The sequence below is a fragment of the Octodon degus genome, unplaced genomic scaffold, assembly GCF_000260255.1.
Source record: "Octodon degus isolate 3935 unplaced genomic scaffold, OctDeg1.0 scaffold00026, whole genome shotgun sequence".
Taxonomy (NCBI): Eukaryota; Metazoa; Chordata; class Mammalia; order Rodentia; family Octodontidae; genus Octodon; species Octodon degus.
Window position 1 is genome coordinate 17,925,351 of NW_004524602.1, and position 21,627 is coordinate 17,946,977.

At 51.6% G+C, this 21,627-nt stretch overlaps 1 protein-coding gene across 2 annotated transcripts in view; it reads right to left on the reverse strand.

Annotated features, from left to right (window-relative positions):
* Myzap (myocardial zonula adherens protein) overlaps nt 1–21,627 on the reverse strand; it is a 77,473-nt gene that overhangs the window by 6,146 nt on the left and 49,700 nt on the right. The window contains exons 11-12 of one of the 2 annotated variants that reach the window (XM_004628870.2): nt 11,979–12,062; nt 4,466–4,566 (exon numbers count right to left, since the gene is read on the reverse strand). In XM_004628870.2, the coding sequence (XP_004628927.1) occupies nt 4,466–4,566; nt 11,979–12,062 (185 nt within the window). The remainder of the gene's footprint in view (nt 1–4,465; nt 4,567–11,978; nt 12,063–21,627) is intronic. The other variant, XM_004628871.2, reaches the window with a different exon arrangement.

Genomic DNA, 21,627 nt, shown 5'->3' on the forward strand with positions numbered 1-21,627 from the left:
GTGTGACCACGACAAAAGACACAAGGAGCTCCCATGGTGGGAGAAAGAGGCACCATCAGAGGAAACTGACAGGCTAGGGAGGGGACACGGCGTGGAGAGAGGAGTGTGGAGGTAGCTGTGTGCTCTGCCCAGGAAGAGCTGCTGGGGCTACAGGAGACAGGACTGAGCAAGGCCTGCCCTTTCCAGGTACTGTGCTAGGTGGTCCCTGGCTCGGTGTAGCCAGTGACGTGGACAGAGACCCCAAGCTGCACAGCACTTGCGTTCTAGGGAGCAGCGGTGGTAAGCAAAGAGGCGAACACAAGCGCGTGTCATTTCTTCTACGACCTTCACTAAAGAAATAACATAACGCAGCTCTGCTGCCCGAGGCCCAGCTGAGAGGCGTGCGTTTCTCCCACAGTGTGCTCTGGGCATGAGCCGCGGCCGGAAGCCGTGGTCTAGAGCAGTGGGTGAAAGGCCTGGTCTGCGCAGTGGCACACACAGTGTGCTAAGGTTTGACACCACTGGGTGTTCAGCACACAGCCCAGTGCCTGTAGGAGTATGCACTCAATTAAGCCATCAGCTCCTGTCCTACTGCACCAGCTACCACCAGAAAAAAATAAGCTGTTCATCATCTGAACAGGCTCATACTCATATACATACTTTTTTTTTTTTTTTCAGAACTGGGGATTGAACTCAGGCCCTTGCGCTTGCCAGGGAGGTGCTTGTTCTACTGAGCCATCTCCCCGGCCCTCACTTATACTTGACACAGCATGTTACAGCCGGATCAAAGTTTTGTTCTAGTTCACACCATCAGAGTTGATTTTCATCAAGTGCTAAATCTGGTCCCGTCATCGTGCTAAGTGCTTCCTCCTGTGTGGCGGGTTGGCACCGGGTGCGAGCTCGCAGCACCCACGTGAACTGAATCAGCACGGTGCTGGGGGTGGGAGGCCCAGCTGAGGAGTCTTGCTCATACAATAAAATGGGAAGTGGAGAAGAAAAAGCGGTGCTGCTGGCTCTCCTGGGGCTGTTGGTTGGCCTGGAGAAGCCCGTCACGCTGGCTTTCCCGACGTGAACTCAGCTGTTCCCGTCCTCAGAGGCTCCAGGCCCGTGGTGTTGCTCAGTGGCTGGGGCCCTTTGGGGGAGTCCCAGCTCTGTGAGTGTCACCTCCTGGCTTCTGCTGGCTCTGATCTTCGCCCCGCTGGTGCAGACTTTCTAGCGCCCACCACTGACCTGTGGGCCTTCCCGGCAGGTCCCCGGCACGACTCCCACGGCACTGTGGGCGCTCGGCCTCCAGCTGCACTCCTAGAGGACCTCGTTACGTGCTCTAGGACTTCGGCCCGATGCGCACAGGACATTGCCGTGGGGCCCAGCCTGCAGAGGGATTCTTTGGGCCTCAAGTGTGTGGACAGATCTCCTGCACTCTGTTGAACTTGACTCTTTGGGTGACTATTATAAAATAATCCTTTAAGTTATGTGTCCTGTATAAAATTGTTCTCCTTGCAACGCCTGACTCCAATAAAACATTTTCATTTAGTCCCCACAGCAGCCCCGTGAGACCTGAGCTACCATCTTCACTCCCATTTCAAGCATGACAGAGCCAAGGCTGCAGGGAGGGGCGTAACACGCCCAAGGCTGGATCAGGAGGCTGCTGGCTGGGTGGGAAGCCCCTGCTGGGCTCCTCAGTGGGGGGAGGAGGAGGAGGAGGGGGAGGAGAGGGAGGAGGAGGAGGGGGAGGAGGAGGAGAGGGAGGAGGAGGGGGAGGAGGAGGGGGGAGGAGGAGGAGGAGGGGGAGGAAGAGGGGGAGAGGGAGGAGGAGGGGGAGGAGGAGGAGGAGGGGGAGGAAGAGGAGGAGGGGGAGGGGGAGGGGGAGAGGGAGGAGGAGGGGGAGAAGGAGGAGGGGGAGAAGGAAGAGAAGAAGGAGGAGAGGGAGGAGGAGGGGGAGGAGGAAGAGGAGGAGGAGGAAGAGGGGGAGGGGGAACCAGGTACTTAGTATAAGGGAGGCTTAACCAGTACTTTCATTGATTGAAAATATCCTGTAGGAGGCTATTTAAGAAACATTGTAGGCCTGGGGAGATAATTCAGTGGTCTAAGCACCTGCCTGGCAAGCGCAAGGACCTGAGTTTGATCCCTAGCACCACATGCAGGACTGGCCCTGGGTGCGCCGTGCTAGCACTGAAGCCAGGCGTGGTGGTACACACCTGTAATCCCAGCGCTGGGGAGGCTGAGACAGGAGGATCACTACTGAGTCTGAACTGCATAGTGAGAGCCTGTATCCAAAAACAACAAAAAAAAATATAGAAAGCACCCTTTAATCTTTTACTATTCTAGTGCCAGTGCAAGCATGAAGTCCAAGTAAGAACCAGAACTTTCGTTAGAAGGTGCAAGACCCAGCCGCTCTCTTTATTGAGTTTTCCGGTTCAGATGCACTCCGCCAAGACGTAGAGGCCTGGCCCCATGCTGGGGAGGCACCTTCTCTCTCTGGGCCTCAAGTTTTATATCTGTGGGACAAGGGGACTCAACTACCCCAGGGAGTTCTGATTTGTTGTGGTCAGCAAGAACTGGGCAGACTGAAGGCTGGCCTCCGCTGGGCCTGCTGCGAGGGCCGAGGGGTCCCCTGGGCCACCTGCCCCAGCCACAGGCGCAGGGCCTCTCCCGGAGCCCAGCTCAGTGCCAGGCCACTCCAGGGGGCCCAGGGGGCTCCAGAGCCCCGGTCTCCATGCCACAGGGTCCTCGCCGGGCTCTTCACTGCGTGGACGCTTCATGAATAACTGCGGGGAGCGTAGGGACGGTCCCTGCGCTGGCGGAGGTGCAGAAGGTAGGCCTCATTTCCTCTGCTGACTGACCCACACAGTGAAGGTGCTAAGAAGTCTCCTGAGGGAACCAGAGGTCACGTTTATGAAAAAGCTGCTTTTTGACGCTGGCGTGGCTTCCAGGTTCACCGTGGCCATAAGTTAAGGGTCTGTCAGCACTTCCATTATGAAAACCTCTTTGTGGTTTCATAACTTTGCCATAAAAGTTTGCCTCGGGCTATACTCGGGTATACAAATTGAAAACCTAGTTTTAAGCCAAAATTTGGGAATTAGAAAACAAACAATTTATTGGTTTCAGACATAGCTTTGTCCTCATCTTAGCCAAGCAAAATTTATGATGTGGGCAATTAAAAGTGGACTAAGCCACGTGGTTCTTGAAAAATAAAAAGAAAAAGTGGCCAAAGTATTTGTTTTAAAAAGAGCCACTGACCAGGATTATTCTTTTCAGTTATATTCGAATATTTGCATGTTGTATCACATACTGATGAGAGCCACAGTGCACATATTTCTTTCTTTTAAAACATTTTTATTACTTGTATCAGAATGACAAGGATTTTTACTAGAAGGTGAGCAACATGAATGAGGATCCCGTCAAAGGAAAGAGCTCAGGGCGGCCTCCGGGAGGTTCTTCGAGAACTATCAGTAGCGAGTTAAAATGTGAAGTCATAAAGTGAGGTCTTAGCATTAGAGACGGTGGGGACCTCGGAGGTCACCTGGTCACATCACTGACTTTCCAGACCAGGAAACCGAGGCCCATCAAGAACGGCCTCCTGGGGAGCAGGCCAGAGACAGCTGCTCCACATCGCGGGGTGGACGCCCATCCCTCTCTCCAGGTGGAGGCACTCAAGGATCCAGGGTTCATTCTGCGGCGCCGCTCACGTCTGCCGGAGCACCCACAAGTACCCCTGCCTGCCTTCGGAGCAGGCCCCTGCTGCACACAGGACACACGGGCATTTCTGACCCAGTCCCTACGCTGCAAGGCGTGTGTGACGCTCCCTTGTAGCAAGCCTGCTTCATGACCCTAGGCCTGGACGCTGAACGCACCTTGCAGTACAGAGTGAGCCTCAGAAGGCAGGTCCCTGGCTCACACCTCAGCAGGGCCCGGGCCTAGCCCGGGAGCAGAACTGAGCAAACCAGGCTGTCGCTGTCACGTGTGGGGGTGATGGCAACACACAGCCTATGCGTGAGCCAGACCCGCTGCTCCCAGCTCTCTGCTGCTGTTCTGGGGACAGACGGCCTTCCCCAGATTTAGACCCTGCCCTGCTGTCCCATGAAGGTGCTGTGTATGCCCTCACCCAGCTGTCACCCGTCTGTCTGTCCACCCAGACTCTGCTGTGGGCACGGCCTGGCATCTCAGCAGCATAACTGTTGGGGACAGGAAGGTAGCGATGGCCGCTTGCTAAAGGAATGAGTGAGCGAGTGAACAAACGCATGCACTCGCCGCCGTGGAGGCCAGCGCCCTCGGAGTGGCCTTGCCTCGTCCCCCTTCCCCACCCGCTGTCCCTTGACAAAGGATCTGTTCCCACAAGACGCAGCTCAAGCCCTCAGCAGCCACCCTTAGATCTGCAGAAATAGTCGTGATAGAAAGAATGCAATTCTGTTAATAGCACTCCAGCAAAGTATTTTCTTAAATCAAAGAAGTATTTGAGTGAGAAAAACAGGAAATTCCTAAATACCTGGGTAGAAGATCACAGCCCACTCCAATGTCTCTGGTTTCTACTTCAGTCTTTGGCTGAGTTTCTGTTAAATAGTCCAGCCTGCTTTGAAGTTCATTATTCTGGAGAGGAGGGAAAAAGTACTGTCAGTAAACCACAAACATACACTGTATGATTCACATGTACTGCCTGATTTCTCTCACGGCTCCATCACACAAAACAACCAACCTACTGAGCATCTCGTACGCAGAAACTGAAGGTAGCAACCGAATCCTCATAGTTTTCTGTACGTGTACTTACAATTTTAAATAAGTGAAATTTTATATTAATGAAAACAACATATCCTAATACATATACTATACATACATATTCTAGTGTACATACTATAATGGGCTTTTTCTTTGGTCAACAATTTATTGTAGATATCTTTCTAGTTTACTAGTTTTCTTTTTATATCAACAAACCATTTTAATTGGTTCATAGCATTCCATTGCATGAATCTTGTTGATAGGAATTTGGATATTTATCACTTTTTTGACATTATAAACAAGGCGCAGCTCAACTTTTAACATTCTCCCATTAAAACTATAAAATGAGTGAGTCTATTAATTTAATTTAGTGGGAAATACCTCTATAACTTAATAATTAGTATTTCATAGGTGTGGAAAATTCAGAATCTCAAACATATAAAATAGAACAGGCTCCTTGGGACTAAAATTAGCATTTTGAATAGTTTTCCCTTTTTTCAAGCCAGAGCCAAACATCACATAGGTGAGTGATTAGGTGCGCAGGAACTGGAGATTTGCCCCGTGAGGAAAATGAACAGCAAAGAGCAAGAAGGCTGAGGTGCCGCCGGCAAGCAGAGGGAGTGACGGCCTCTCCAGCCTGCCGGGCGAGGAAGCCTCCAGGAAGACGCTGACAGTGGTTACCTTCTAAGACTTTCAGGTGCCTTTCAAGCATACAAACACATAGAGAATGATACCTATGAGTAGTACATATATGCCAATTCTTCAAGAGGCGATGACCTTATCTATCTTCCTGGCTGACTTCATGAAGCACGGCAGATAGGAGATACAAGATAAAAACTGTCAAATAAATACATGTGTAATACTTTGAATAAGTGCTTCCCTGGCAAGCGCAAGGGCCTGAGTTAATCCCCGGTCCCGCATAAATAAAATAGAAAATATGAAAGCATTTGCTTTTTCTTCTCTTTAGAGTGTAGTGGAAGCTCAAGCACTAGCCTAGGACAGTCGGGGACATGTGGAAAGTTCTATGGAAACAGTAGCCAGAGCTCTGAAGAGAGGACCTGGCTCGCAGCGCAGCCAGCCGCTCCTCCTCGGAATGAGTGACACCACGAAGCGGAGCAGTCACCGCCAGCACACCTGTGCCCCGAGGGATTCAGGTCTGTGGATCTCTTCTGATGAACAGGAAGGAGCATAAAAACCATAGACCCCTGCGATGGCAGGCACTGGTGTGAGAGGACACCCCAGGCTCCGCAGCTGCCAGCAAGCTCGGGGCTTTGGGCTCTGCCTCTTCTCAGGACAGACGGTGGCAGAGGGCTGGCTTACTTTAGGGAAATCTGGCCATTCTCAGGCACACACGGCTTCCCTGATCACCTGTGCCTCCCCACTCACAACAAGGACAGAGAAAGCTGCCCTTGCTGGAAACGCTAGCAACCCCACGGCCACATCGCTCCTCAGCGTGAGGGCTTCACTGGGAGGATTTCACAGGACACAGGGTCCTCCAGGACCTACTGCGAGGGGGCATGAGAGGTAAAGTGAGCAAACACCCCTAACCGGACAGTGAATATGGACAGGTGGCCCCAACTCCGTTCGTCTTTCTCATGGGAATGCTGACTGCACATCGGTCACCCACAGAAGCACAGCAGCTTTTTAAAAAGTACATTCTTGACAGTTTAATGCAATCAGCAAAAACTAATGCGTATCAGGTGGCATATGAAATTAGGTGGATTACTATGAGTCCGATCTAGTAATGAGACCCTGAACACCCTGTAGACCCTTCCCTAAAATACAAAAAATAAAATACCCTTTAAAAAAAAAGAAGGAAGGGGAGAAGAAGATAGTGAGGAAAGGAGAGAAGACAGGAGAGGAGAGAGAAGGAAAATGAAAGCAGTTTCTATCAAATTCTTAGAGGAAATGACCGGAGCAGAACCCTGCAACCTGGCAGTCAGCAAAGAGCTCTCAGAATACGCAAAGATAAATCATAAAAGAAAAAATGATGAATTAAACTTTCTCAAAAATAAGATGCAAAGTTAAAAATCTCTTCAATATTTACCAAGAAAGTGAAAGAAGAAAAGATGCTGAATATCGCCAGTCAGCAAAGAAGTGCGAATCCAAGCACAATGAGGTCGCACTGCTCCCACCCTGGCAGGCTGCACCTCCCACGAGTGGTGGGGGTGTGGAGAAACTGGCACCTCGGAGCGTCAGCAGGAGCACAGAGAACGCTCGGCCACTTTGCAAATCCAGCTGACAGATCTAAAAGGAAAAGCCTACGCCACCCTGCCTCTCAGCTGTGGCACTACTGGTACTTATCCAAGAGGGACAAAGACGTGTGTACATGATGGCTTGTACAGTGATGCTCACGGCAGCTTCAAGCAGCGTCACCTGAACCAGAAACCACTCAGAAGCGCATCAGCGACTGGATGGACACACTGACACTTCCAGGGGATGGTCACTACTCTGCAGTAACAAGGACTGAATGCGAATTCGACCTGTCGCCATTATGCTGAATAAAAGGAGAGACGCACAAAGAAGTGTCACCGCATGACCCCACTATATAAAATGCCAACAGATCTGCCGTGACACAGAGTGACACCACAGGGGAGGCCTGGCAGGCATGAGCGAAGAGACAGATTACAGAGGCAAAGTGAGAAGCTCTGAGGCTGAGACATGCTCAGTGCTGCTGGGCACCGCGATCCGCAAGTCCTGGCCGGGGCGCGTGGCTAAGCACTAGGGAGGCTGGAGCAGGAGGATCGCTGTGAGTTCAAGGCCAGCCTGGGCTACAAAGTGAGTTCAGCTTCCACCTGAACTCTGAAACCCTGTTTCAACGAAGACAAAAACAAAACAAAAATCCAAAATCCAGAATGTTAAAAAATCTAAAACTCTTCAGGACTCGCTGATACTGAAGAAGTTTCAGATTCTGGAGCCTTTCCAGCTGTGGATTTTTGAAGAGGAATGATCAACCAGTAAAGTCCACACAAGTAATCCAAAAATAAAAAGACCTAGGACGTAAATACTCCTGGCCACAGTTTTTTTTTAATAGCGGGTACTCACCCTGCAACACTGCCAACAGAGGCAGTTTATTTGTATAAACTATGCACAGCACAGTTGCTAAGGAAAATCTAGAAGTAACGAGGCCAAACTGGCAGCTGAGGCGCGCTGGAGGCGAGGAACAGGGAGAGGGCACACTTCAAAAACCAAGTCAGTGGGACTGGCCGCAGCACAGGCACCGCCTGCTTCCACCTTGCGGACCGCGTGGGGCGGGACCCAGGGCTGAGCGCCCGGCCGAGCCCCTCGCATCCGCACGGCCCTGGCGGCGGCCTGGAGGAGGGCAGGCCCGGTGCAGCCGTGTGCGCACGCTGGGGAAATAGCTCCACAAACGCAGGCAGCCCTGCCGCCTCCATTCAGCGGAGCCGCAGCGCGCACTCAGTCGAGGGCGTGCGCAACACTCGATGCGGGAGCCGCGCCGGGCGCGCAGCCAGCCCACGCCCCATGCACACGCCGGGGCCCGCTCAGCGCTCCGCGGGGAGCTGAGGCTTTACGGCCGAGAAAACGCACGGAACGGGTTTCCGAAAGCTGATCAACCCCATGAAGACGTACGCTTCTTGATTTAGTTTAGAAATATTTTTAGCCTCAGAAATGGGGAAATTTCTTCTTCAGAAGCTGAGTAAATAACATTTTTTAAAAAATAGACATATTGTTGTTGCCAGGAAGATTACAAATCAATTGATGAAATGGAATCTGATAGGGTCAGGCAAGAGCAGGCATTTGGGAAGAGAGAGAGAGAGAGAGAGAGAGAGAGAGAGAGAGAGAGAGAGCGCTCTAATGACTTTAAACACAGGTAAGGTAAGGGGCTAGGCATGTGGCTCGGCGGCAGGACGCACGCCTAGCATGCACGAGGCCCTGGGCTCCATCCCCAGAACCACAAAACCAAAAATCACTACCGTGAAACTGTAGGTAAGAATCAAAGATAAATCCAAGGCATGAGTTCATCCATATTTTCTCTCTTAAGAGAAAATGAGGGTCTTTGACTGCGGGCCATGCCTGGGGAAGGGCTGGCCCTTTCTGTGAGCCCATGACCAGGTACAGTTTTCCCTTGGGCTATTCAACGAATGTCCTCATACGACTTGGAGGAAAAAAAAAAAATCAGCAAAGCTTTCAAACCCTGAAAATAAAAGTCATGCAGTGGCGGTCTGGGCGCGGCTAGCCCCTCCCGCTTCTGGAGCTGAAGTCCCTGAGCCTCGCTGCCGCTGGCAACATTTGCCCACTGCTATGGCTGCGTCTGGACGTCCCCAGAGCCTCATTCGGTCGCAGGTGGGGCTCTTGGGAGGTGGCTGGGGCCAGGGTGTGTGCTCTTGGGATCAAGGGTGTGACGCCGGGACTGGTCACAGCAGTGCTAGGGTTCAGGCTGCCCATCCTGGGTTGCATTTTATCTGCCCTGAGGGACATAATGGACAGAAAGAGGGTCACTGCTGCTGCTTCGCCGCCTTCTGCCTCCTTCTGTTTGTGCTTTGTGGCCCTCTGCCATGCTACCTGGCCTCGGAGCCAGCCTGTCAGCCAAAGAGACCTTTCCTCCCTTAACTGTGGATGCCAGGTGTCCTGTGTCAGTAACGAGAGAAGCACCTAAGACACTCAGCATCCTGTATGGAAAATGACAGAAGGTCTAGGTGCCCAGGTCTCCAAAATGCCAAGAAACCAAGACAGGCCCAGCACGCGTCAGTTGCTCATGCAGCGTCAGGCTCGGCTCTGGGCGCCTTGTGCGCGCTGCCTCATCTTCCGTCTGTGAAGTTCTTTCTGAGCAGTGTGCTTACACCCATTTCACAAGAGCCGAAACTGAGGCTCACGGGGGCAAAGGCCCTACAACTCAGACAGGAGCTGGGATCTAAGCCCAGAGCCCCTACACAACACTAGGGGATCGAGTGGGTGGGTGTGCCAGGGCATTTTTAACCACAGGAGCACCAAGGAAAAGCCCCGACAGGTGGGGAGTGGGAGCTCCGTGGGCTCAGATCCGCTCCACAGATGATTTCAGCGTAGGGTCAGGTGGAAGCTGCCCAGAGACTGGGGACCCTCCTAGGCGTCCTGGAATCCCAGAGACTGGGGACCCTCCTTGGCGTCCTGGAATCCCAGAGACTGGGGACCCTCCTAGGCGTCCTGGAATCCCAGAGACTGGGGACCCTCCTTGGCGTCCTGGAATCCATGGCTCTGGCAGGAGCAGGCCACTCTGTTCCGGGGGCTGGGCCTGTGTGTAGGAACAGCCCAGCCAGAGGGCGCTGGCTCTGCCTCCCCTGTGGACACCACTATCCCTCCTGCCCCAGCTGTGGGCCCTGGCCAGGGCAGCATCCTGGAGAGTGGTGTGGTCCCTGCCGTTCTTTCCTAAGTCTGGGCCCAGGGACACAAAGGACAGTGAGGAATGGACACCGGAAGACACTCAGGTTGAAGGCACTGAGACTCTTGGGCCCTGAACCTGATTCCTTGGGCCATGGGGGGCTGTTGGTCATGACGATTACCAAAATCAGTCACTGAAAACCCAGCAAACAGGGTGCTAAGGGCTGCAGCTCTGGGGTTCAGGCTTACCCATCTCTACTGTCACCTTAGGCACGAATGTCACTGAGCCTCAGTTTCCCCACTTGTAAAATGTCGATATAATCAAATGTGGAAGGCATTCCTTTCAGTAGAGAACAGAAGCAGTCAGTTACAAATCCAGTGCGTGGCATGTGCCAACGCCGTTCTAGGCCCTCGTACGTCACTGTCTCCCACCCCGGGTGCAGCGAGGGGCCCATCTCATGACTGGGAGCTTCCTACAGCATCAGCACTGGCTGAGTCCGACCCCGCCCTGAATGCCTGCCCTGCACAGAAGGAACGGGAAGTAGCTAGCAGCGCCCACCCAACACCTCCTAAGGTCGCTTCTGCCTTTCCCTGCACTGCACTGCTGTCCCAGGGCCCCACTGAGCAGGGAGGCGAGGGACACAGACAAGGATGGACACTTGGCAGCCCAGCTTTTCACGTCTCGAAGGAAGAGGCTCGATGCCAAGTTCTTAATAAAAAGCCATTAGAGCAAGTAGAGTCCTTGGCACCTCCTTCTGTGAATCCTGAGCCTTCTAAGCCTCTTCCAAGCCTGTCATTTCCATCTCTGGAACCTGTGTACAGACTCCAAATGACTTTCAAAAAGCCAGAGAGCCAAGAACACCAAGCATCCTAAAGCATTAGGAGAAATTAAGTCAGCTCTAAAACATGCACATTCGACATACAGAATAGTACTGGAGACCAGCCTGGGCCACACAGTGAGCTCAAGGCCAGCCTAAACTGCATAGCGAGATCTTGTCTCAAAAAGACCAAAAAAGGGCTGTCCAAATAGCTCACAGATTAAAGCACCTGCAAGCAGGCTCGGGGCCAGGGGCTTGATCCCCAGGGCCTGCTGTGCTAGCACTGCACCCGGGTGCGCTGAGATGGCAATTGAGACTGGGAGTGGTGATGCACACCTGTAATCCCAGCTCTTGGGAGGCTGTAAACAGGTGGATCACTACGAGTCCAATCTAGTAGTAAGACCCTGAACACCCTGTAGACCCTTCCCTAAAATACAGAAAAAAAAAAAAAAAGGATCAAAAAGACAAAAAAAAAAAAAAGCTAGGGAGACGGCTTGGTGGTCTAAGTGCCTGCTTAGCAAGTGCAAGGACTTGGGCTCCATCCCAGCACCACATGCCACACCAGCCCAGGAACTCCAGGCATGCTGTGCCAGCCACTGAAACTGGGCATGGTGGCACACGCTTATAATCCCAGCCCAGTGCTGAGGAGGCTGAGACAGGAGGATCACTATGAGTCCAAGGTGCATAGCAAGACCCTGAACCGAATAAATAAGTAAAAGATTAAAATATTTTTTTTAACAAAGAAGAGCATGGTACTAAGAGTCCGCTCCAGCTGGCCTCTTACATCTACAAAAGAGGTCACCCAGGGCAAGACCAGCTGTTCTCTGCCTCAGTTGCCCATCTAGAGAGATGACGGTCCTCTCTTGCCTCTCTTAAAGTCACTGAGAAAGGACAGGGGAGATAGCTCAGTGGCCTAAGCGCATGTCTGGAAAGCCCAAGGTCCTGAGTTCGAGCCCTGGAGAGAAAGAAAGACAGACAGAGAGAGAGAGAGAGAGAGAGAGAGAGAGAGAGAGAGAGAAAGTCACTGAGAAAATCGCATGAAGCAAGTACATGAAAACACAAAGTGCAAAGCACCACACAAAGGCGGCAGCTGTCAGCAGCACTGCCACAGAAATGTGTTGCGGAGAGGACACAGGCTGCAGGCCTCCTTACCTCTCCCTCTAGGAAAGAGATCTTCTCTAAGAGCTGCAGTATCAAGAGCTGTTTCTGTTGTACCTTTTTCTTTAACGATTCAATCTAGAAAGAAACAAATGGAAAACTTAATAAGCCATGTAGACTTGTGCTAGTTAGTTATGGGGAGAGCGCGTTTGAGCGGACACCACACACAGGTTCTCTGAGCGCCTCGGGACCGCGCTGACCCGCAACGCTCCGGGAAAGCGGCTGCTGTGACCAAGGAAGGCAGAATCAGATGCAATTTCGGGGCGTGCTGGGTCTATCAGGGTCGGGCAGGCCGCAGCTTCACCCTGAGGATGCTGTGCGGCCCTCCATAATGTCCAGAGACAACCCAGGGACATGCATGGAGAAAGGCAAACAGAACTAAGCAAAAACAGTTGTTTGGCTTGAACTTAGGCGGCAGCCTGCATTTCAAGCTTCCGTTCTGTTACGATTGTTGGTGCATTCAGACCCGTTCAACTGGCGTCAAAAGGTTTGGGCTGGGGAGATCGCCGCAGGTGTTAGTGAAATTTAGGGGGCGACAGACTCCCGAGCCCTAAAGGAGGAGCATGGCTAGCCTCACCCACTGAGGTCGGCTGTGCACTGCGCTCCACCTCCGACTCCTCTCGCCTTTCTCTTCTTGTGTCATTTTCTCCTGGAGGTGAGAACAGCATCCAGTCCAGGAAAAACACACTGACCTTCTCTTTTTTTATGTATTTATTACAGGGTCTACTGGGTCTACAGGGTCCCACTATGTAGATCGGACTTGTGTTGATTCTCCTGTTTTCAGCCTCCTAAGCGCTTGGATGACAGGCACACACCACCACGATTCGCCGTCTCGGGGCGCCCCATGGGCACACTAGTAATCATTGTCCGTGGGGACGGTGAGGAACTTAGGTGGAGAGACAGAATAGAGCAAGGACTTAACTGGTAGCAGCATTAGAGGTGTTCAACTTGGAAAGCTTATTTTAAGGATCCAAAGATAAATTTAAGCAGGAAAAAAAAAGAACAGTACATTCTACAGCTCAATGACAAGCTGGAAGAGGGCAGCTTAACTGCGACATCAAATTGGTGAAAAGAACTCAGGTGTTGTTACCACAATTTTCAGCAAAGTACATTCTAAGGATAGAACTGCAAAGAAATCCTTCTTTAGGTAGAAAAATAGTGAGTAGTGACGTTGTTGTTTTGAAACTATGTGCTGTCTATTGCAGTGTAATTGTTTTTCATGTCAGAAAAAGAAATACAAGTACAAAATCCAAGAAGCAAAAAGAGTTACATTTGAAATAATATGAATAAGAAATATTTTATTTATTTGTGGAATATGTGTCTCCGCTCAGCTCACTGAAAGAATTTAGGAATAATAACAACACGTCCAGATTGTGGTAGGTGTTTATCACTTTCCACTTAGCACAGGGAACTCCTTTGAAGACTGACCCATTGTGGAGCAAAAACAAACTGAATAAATCAGAAATGTCTGAAAATAAGGACAGGCAAGGTTTTTTCTTGGGCCAAAAGTAAGACAATTTAGTACCAAAAAGAATGAATGTAACTGAGTAAAACACATGGAATATGTAACTATTGAAGAGTACGAATATTTCATAGTTCTTAAGGAAAAACCCATCAGATACCACTGGAACTGACCTACTGTCTGTGATTTGAAGGAAAAAATTAGGCATTCATCTGGCACGGACTGCATTTTGAGACTGTACAATCTCTAGTCTAGGAGGGAAACCTTCTACTTTACTGAAGAATTCTGGTTAATCAATGGGAGGGAAAGACAGAGTGAAAATTACGATCTTGCAGCCTATGAAGCACGCATTCCACCACCGCGATCCAGGGGGAGCGCCGCAGCTCTGGCTGCCCGGTGTCGCCGCCCCTGCATCCACCACCAGCGTCGCCCAAGAGGAGCAAGCGGCCAGGGCTGCTCCACAGCGACTCAGACCGAAGCACGCAGCGCACGCACCGGGTATCCTGCCCTCCCCCAAACAGAGCTTGGTCTAATCAAGCTTCTAGAAGTCCTAAGAGAACAAAAAGTGCGCTCCCGGGGTGAGAACTGTCTGCAGCCAACCCCCAGCCCTCCGCACCGCACAGTGCTGTCGGGATATGGGACGCTTTCAGGGTAACTGACGCAGTTCCAATGACCAACGTCCCCACAGGGGTAATGGGAGGGGGCAACAGGGGTGCATCCCTAGATTAAGACAGCTCAGAACTGAACAACCGAGCTAGGGAGAGCTCAGTGGCATAAGTGCCTGCTTGACAAGCACAAGGTCCCGAGTTTGATCCCTGGTACCAAAAAAATAAATAAATAAGAATTTAACAACCACACATAATCATAACATGCGCTGACAGGAACAAAGCATCACAAAAGACGTTTTGGAAAACTGTGTTACAGACTGGTACTAAACAATCCAAAGAATCATCATCAGTTTCGTTAAGTGTGACGGGGGTATTAGGCAATTATATAAGGTGTGTGTTTTAGAGAAACACAGTGAGGCCTACAGGAACCACAGGCCGAAGGTCTGAATGATGCTGTAAAGTGCTCTGTGGAAGAAAGAGGAGAACCTCAGCCAGTCAGCTGAGCGACTCAGTCCTGCTACCTGCTGCACCTGGCCGAGGCTGTTCCGCTGCTTGGATTCTTCTCCGGGTTCTGACAGCACGTGGCATTTTCATTCTAAAATACTTTCAAATTCCACGTGGTATCAAAAACTATAATCCTCTGATAAAAAACTCAAACCACAGGAAACAATATAGGAAACACACTTACGGAAAGATGGTCAGTGTTGATGATAATTAAAGCAGTTACCATGAAAACCTTCCTGAGTTAGCCTTTAATATGCACTAAACTCGCCCCCAACAAGAGCCGAGGAGAGGCCAGGGCAGGCTGGAGGGACGGACATGCCACAGCGGCAGGTGGCACTGCACATTAAAATGACCCTTCAGGCGCTTCAGCAATAAACATTAAAAGCCAGGAAGCCGCTCAGCCCCTATGCCCCGCAAATCCCACCCCTGGGAGTTTATCCTACAGTGTAATTCAAACATAGGGAGCAAGCTGCCCGCGTAAGATGCCCTCGCTCCCATTATTTATAATGGAGGGAAAATGGGACCACCTTAATGTCCAGCTCGAAGGGAATGAGCACTAAATCGTGAAACATCAATGTGCCGGCGAGCAGGGAGCACGGATGTCACCAGCAAGACAGACTGCAAACTGGAGTCGCCTCCCCCAGAATGCCTGCGGGACGCAAAACCGGGAGCCACAACGGTGAAAATAAGGCGGGAAGACGGCTAAATAAATGAAACGGTTCTGGGTTGAAACGGGATTACAGGAGAAAAATGGGGTTTGTAAATTTTCTAGGAATAATTTTCAAATGCTCCATTTCATCTCCTTTCTACAGTATTAAGATTTTAATTGACTTTAAACATCTCTAAACAACAGCCACAGCAGGCCCTGAAATTCACTCAAAGGTTCCAAGAAAACGAGGGGTGAAATTTAACCAAATAACAGTGAAGGCAACTAGGTGCGTTGCCCTCAGGACCCCTGTAGGACTCGGCGATCTGCGGATCAGAGAAGGCTGGACCAGCCAGATAGCTCAGCGGATTAAAGTTTAGAGGGGCGCAGTGACCGCGGTTGACCCCCAGCAGGCCGTACCGGCTCCGCCCCGGGGGCGCCGCGAGAGGGCGATTGAGCCTGGGCGTGGTGACGCAGGCCCGTAATCCCAGCGCTTGGAGGCTGAATACAGGAGGATCCCTACGAGTCCGATCTGTATAGTGAGACCCTGAACACCCTGTACGTCTGGGGGCGGCAAGCGAGGTGGTTTCAGAGCAGAGGCGCAGACCGCCCAAGCGGACTCCAGCGGGACGCTGCTGTCGTGGGCCCCTAGATTTTAGCTTAAAAATACAGCCAACGCTTAACGCAGTGGGTCCTGCATTCTTGGATCCAAACAGTTGGTTTAAAATATTCAAATAAATACCTGTCTGTACCAAGACGTTCCTGTCATTTTCCCCTAAACATACAGCGTGGGAGGGGACACACGCGTGCGCCGGCACCGCCCCGTTCCACACCCGGGCTGGGATGTGGCTTCATGGCCTGGCCAGAGCGCGCGCATACAGGGAGGGCTGGGAACTAGTACAAGGCAAAGACACCATGGGCAAGAGCTCCTCGCGATGCTGGCCGCTCGCCTGACCGCGGAGCACCGGTGCCACACTGCTAAGGCCCGCATTTGGGGGGCCAGGGGAGGACTTGGGGTGCAGAGGCCCTGACAACGTTATGATAGCCACAGATGACGCTCCCCAAGGCGCCCTGCTCTTGCAATAACTGTCCACGCGGTTGTTCGTCCCTGCGCGTTCCTTACACAGGCGTCTTGTCTCTTGCGTTCTGTCACCAGCACGGCCCTGCGGGGACTGCGGGAAGGGCGCGGAGGAGCCCACGCGCCCTCCGAAGGGGCGGGCCTGAGCCCACGGCCACCCCAGCGGCGGCCTGAGCACGCCCCACGCCCTCTCCCGTGCGGCGCACCAGCTCTGGAGCGCCACACTGCGGGTTAGTCGGCGCGCCGGCGACAGCTGACTCCTACGCCACTTCCTTTTAGTGTCGAAAGGACACATGAGTAGGGAAGATGGTGTTATTTCTGGCTACTTCAAAAAGTCTTGAAACACTGCCTTTTGCAGCACCAAGCAAAAGTTAGCTATACATGACTACAAATATTCCTCATGTAATGTCCTGCTTGACTTCCCAGCTTACTCCTGAGCCGCAGTGTTTGCATTCCTGATCCATATTGCTACTTACAATGCAGAAATGAAGGCCAGCCAAATAGCTCAGCGGATTAAAAGGGCTGGGGTTCAATTCCCAGGCCTGCGGTGCCCGACGCAGCATGCTGAGATGGCAATTGAGACTGGGCGTGGTGGCGCGTGCCTGTAATCCTAGGTCTTGGGAGGTTGTAAACAGGAGAATCACTACGAGTCTGATCTAGCAGTGAGACCCTTAATACTCTCTAGACCCTTCCGGAAAGTTCAGAAAGAAAAATAAAATGCAGAAACACAAGTGACAGTGCGGCCTTACGGTGGCTTCTCCTCCAGCGCTGGAGTTCTTGCTGACTGTGCTTATAGGTTCTGTTATACACTGTGGTACTCGGGGAGAATCTATGGAGATCAAAGCCAAGCCACCAGTCAGGGCTCCCTGTGGCCACTTCCTTGCTTGGAACATTGTAGTGCACATGCTATATGCACAAGTCCTCACTCAGCAACCAATTCAGGGGAACTGAACTCTGTCATTAAATGAAGAATGCTACCGGCATCTCTCCCTCCTGCGACAGTGACCTCCCGAGAGTGGTCACCTTTGTATCGTTAGATAACGAGTGACTCAGTGAGTTCAAAGTCCATCCTTATGCAATCCATGCCTTATACAGCAGCGCCAACATGGTGCGGAACAGGCTCTTGGAGTCCCAGCTGAACCATGTGGCCCCAGGCACTCCCAGATCAGGGTTCTGCCCTGATGGGATGCAAGTGAAACCCATCGGGCACCTTTGCTGTCGCTTCTTGATGTAGTTCATATCCATGAGTGGCCCTAGAGGTCTGTTTCCTCTTTGGAAGCTGCAGTTTGTCTGGCTGTCACCAGGTGGTGCTAAGTGACCTTGTTCACCAGGCTCAGGCAGGAGTGTACCTGCCGCACTCACAGCTGATTCGCACATGAATGTGGCCTTGTTGAGGCGCCCAGCTATGTAGCAGCCCCCTCCACAGAACAGGGGGGAAGGCGGCTTGGTGAACCACGGGCCCTTGGGGCCACTGCTAACAGGGGCTCTCTCACTTCCATCCTGATTAGCACGTTTGTCACTCACCCTGGATGTGCATGCTGGGGCATCACAGATCACGCAGGGTGCTGAGCCTTTATGTCTTTCAGGCTGGACTGATTCTTAAGCTGGGACAGAGGGAAAGTTCTAGCTTCTTAAAGCCGACGGTGGCTTTCTCCTCTTTAACCACAACCAAGTCCCTGCACAGATGGCCTGAGATGAGTGCACAAGGTTGGACCCTTGGTGCTGACTACACACGCTCATCCAGGGCATGGCCCCAGAGAGGCTGAGAACCTGCAGTCTTCCTCAAAACTCCACTCAGCTGCCAGTGTCCCAACCCCTGGTGTGGCACAGGAGATTTCTTTCCTCAGTCCCTGTTGTCACCCCACCTTCCTTTCACGCCTACCCTGTCCCCTCACAAGCCCTACGTTTAGGCCACCCCGTCCTCTGAGCACGCTGCAGTGCTGCCTTCAGGACCACGCCTTCCCACCCTCCATCCCTGACCAATTCCCAGCCACCTCCCCAGCTGGCTTTGTGTCTGCAGACCCGGCAGGGCACACTGCTACTGCTCAGAACGCCTCCCTAACAGAACCAGGAATCCCCAGGGCAATGTTCCATCTATCAATTAACTTAAATAAAAGATCAGCTCTTTGGGAGAGAACCCACCCTGGTGAGTATGCACAGCCCAGCGCACAACCCAGTTTTATGGACTGCTTAGCAACAGACTGCTACACGGAACAGGTTCCTCCCCATTTGTCTCAAATAGAGCTCTGTCAACCAGGTGAAACAAATTTGTGCCAACCCTCAGTGAGGTTCCAGTTTTGAGTGTACATAACCCTGGAAGTTGTGAGACTTTTCGGCCTCTTAGGATCCCCTGCTCCCTCTGCAAACACAGGCAAGGAACACGCGGGTCAGGGTCCCTCCGTGTTAGATGTCAGGAACGATTTGGCTCTACAGTTGGAGCCAGATCATGCGTGCCCTATCATACAAGACTTCGGAGGCCCACTCAGTACAGACCACCAGAGCTGTGAAGAGACAACGGGAGAAACACCACAGGGAATAGGCATTAAATATTAGCAGGTGGGTGGGTTGTTAAGAAATTGCACTTCGGTGTCTTCTGTTTTCTTTGTGCGATTTTGGCATCAGATCAAGCCCAGGGGCCCTTTACCACTGAGTAACACCCACAACACTTTTTCTCTTTTATGTTGGCACAAGGTCATGCTACATTTTCCAGACTGGCCTCAGCCTGGCCACCAGCCTGCTTCAGCCTCCTAGAGTGCTGGGCTCCCAGATGTGCACCACCACTCCCAGATGGGAAGTGATAACATGCAGGGAACAGCTGTAGGTGAAACAGGTGACACGCTTCGGTGGGGCTGAGAAGGTGGGCTTGCCGGCTCACTCTCCTCGGCCAGGCCCGCACACTGCCCGCCCCCAGGAGGAAGGGGACAGAAGGCAGAGAGAAGGGCTGTAGGGCTGGGTTCAGGGGCAAGAACAGGATCAGAACACATTACACATACTGAATCCCCAAATGTGAAACTAGGGGGTGGACAGGGGGAGGGGTGGTGGAGAAAAGCTTAAAGCACGTTATGCGCACTTAGCAGTCTGCCAAAGTGAAAGCGTTAACCTGCACAACCTCTGTGCAGTAACACACCAGTGGGGGACACCAAGCGAGAAGGGCCACGGCCTACCGTGTCCTCCTTTGCCAGGCTCATCAAGACACACAAATCCCACCCGACAGTCACGGTTGATCAAACTGTGCACATTACTGCAGGGAGAAGAATTCTGCTCTTAAGACACATACTACACAAGCTAATGACGTCACTGCTTGCTTGTCTGTGAGTTTTGTTTTCTTTTACACTCATCTTAATTTTAGGAAAAGCCCATGAAGGCCCACAGGCACGCGTACTTGAGATTGGGATGTGGGGTGAGTGTGTCCGCCTCGTGGCACAAAGCCCAGTCCCACATTAATGAGCAGAGTCCCCCAAACCTCTGTCCCCAGCACTGGCTCTACCACTCTTCCTTGTAGACCCTTATCTACAGAGACTTCCTTCTCTGAATTGCATTGCTGAAGAAGAAGAATTTAGCTCCCCACTAGAGTAACACTGATCAGAGAGGTGGACCTGCCAGTCAATGTCCCTCAACGGCAGGACACCACCCAGGTTCGAATTCTAGGTCCAAGTAAAGTACTGGGGCACTTTACTACGAGCTCTTATAGCCTCTTTAGGGGAAATTCATGTTATCATATTTAAAATTTTCACAAGAAAGTAGCTCAACGATCCCCATTACCACTTGCAAAGCCCCTCAGAATTCAGTGAGGGCTGGATCTCCCTGGACCCGGCAGATGGGCAGAGAAAAACCAGAGAACGTACAAAGCTTCCTGGCTGCCCCACCCCCACTCCCGCCATCTCTGGCTCTGTCAGGGCGGTGGCCCAGCCCAACCTGGTGATCCCTCTGTAATCTGGCAACAGCTGTCTGCACTTCCCTCACCGAAACAGGAATTGTGTGTGAGCCCCATACATCACACTGAAAAACAAAGATGGTAACTGATGTATAACAGTATATGTATATTTCCCTTAATTCTGTTTTGTAAGTCTTGCAATGCTGATTTCATAGTTATTGTATTTTTACAGGGCATTCTCCTTGATAGAAGCCATCACAAAACTGTAAGAATGAAAATAACGAAGTTTATTTCTTTAAAAAGAGAAAATAATGCAGAGAAGAATATGAAAGACCCTAATCTGCCTGCATTAATGCAGCACGCAAGAACAGTCGGAGGAGGAGGGACGGGGCCCATTACCTCGTTTGTGGGGGAAGAGGAAAGAATGAATTAAGGCCACAACAAAACGAAACTGAGAAATTGCTAAAGGAAGCTCTGAGTGGGGAAAATGAAAAATCAATGAAGGAACCGGGGAAAAGGTACATTTTTCATCTTCATGATGCTTGATTGGTTTTGTGGAAATTCATTTTCAATTAATGTGTCTTGTGGCATTCAGCCAGGCTAGATATGAACAAGGCCCATATTTTAATCAATTTTTTCTATTAAGTTTGCAGTAATATATAATAATAGAGTAGCGCTATTCAAAAGGATCGGTTGAAACTGGCTTCTGAGGTAAAATAATCTAATTTGGTTTGATTTCTATCTTATATTAAAGATAACCCGACTATTCTTTAAGGCAAGGAATAGCAAGGGCTCTGGTTCTCCAGGGTCTCTAAAAATGACTTGGCTATAAAAACGTCAGGGATGGATGGATAAAGTGGGCTTGCAGAGTGCACTCACCGGGAGGGAGAAGGGGAAAGGGAAGGGGGAGGAAAAAAGAGAGAAGGAAGGAAGGAGGAAGGAAAGGTAGGAGAGAGGCTGATCAGCTCTGGAGGGTCGGACACAGTCCCAAGGGGTCACCTCCACTTGACCTGGAAACTGAGGTTCCTCGGTATTTGCATGCCTTTGCCCCTCGACAGCCATCTGGACCTGGGCAGAGCTGAGACCTTGCCCAGGGTGGCCCTCCAGCGCGGATCCAGGCCTTTGCTCACACCTACCTGCTAGTCAGACACTCCTGCACTTCCCTGAGAGGATACCATCGCTGTAATGGTGCCCCGGGAGTGAGGAGTGAGGCCGGAAGTGAGGAGTGAGGGCGGAAGTGAGGAGTGAGGCCGAAAGTGGGCAGTGAGGCCAGAAGTCGGCGGTGAGGCCGGAAGTCAGCAGTGAGGCCGGAAGTCAGCGGTGAGGCCGGAAGTTAGCAGTGAGGCCGGAAGTCAGCGGTGAGGCCGGAAGTGAGGCGTGCGTGAGGCGGCGCTGGGAGGAAGGCGAACGGTGAGCCCTTCTGCAAAGGATCTGCTGAGGTACCCTGTGCTGTCCTTTTCTCCATGACTTA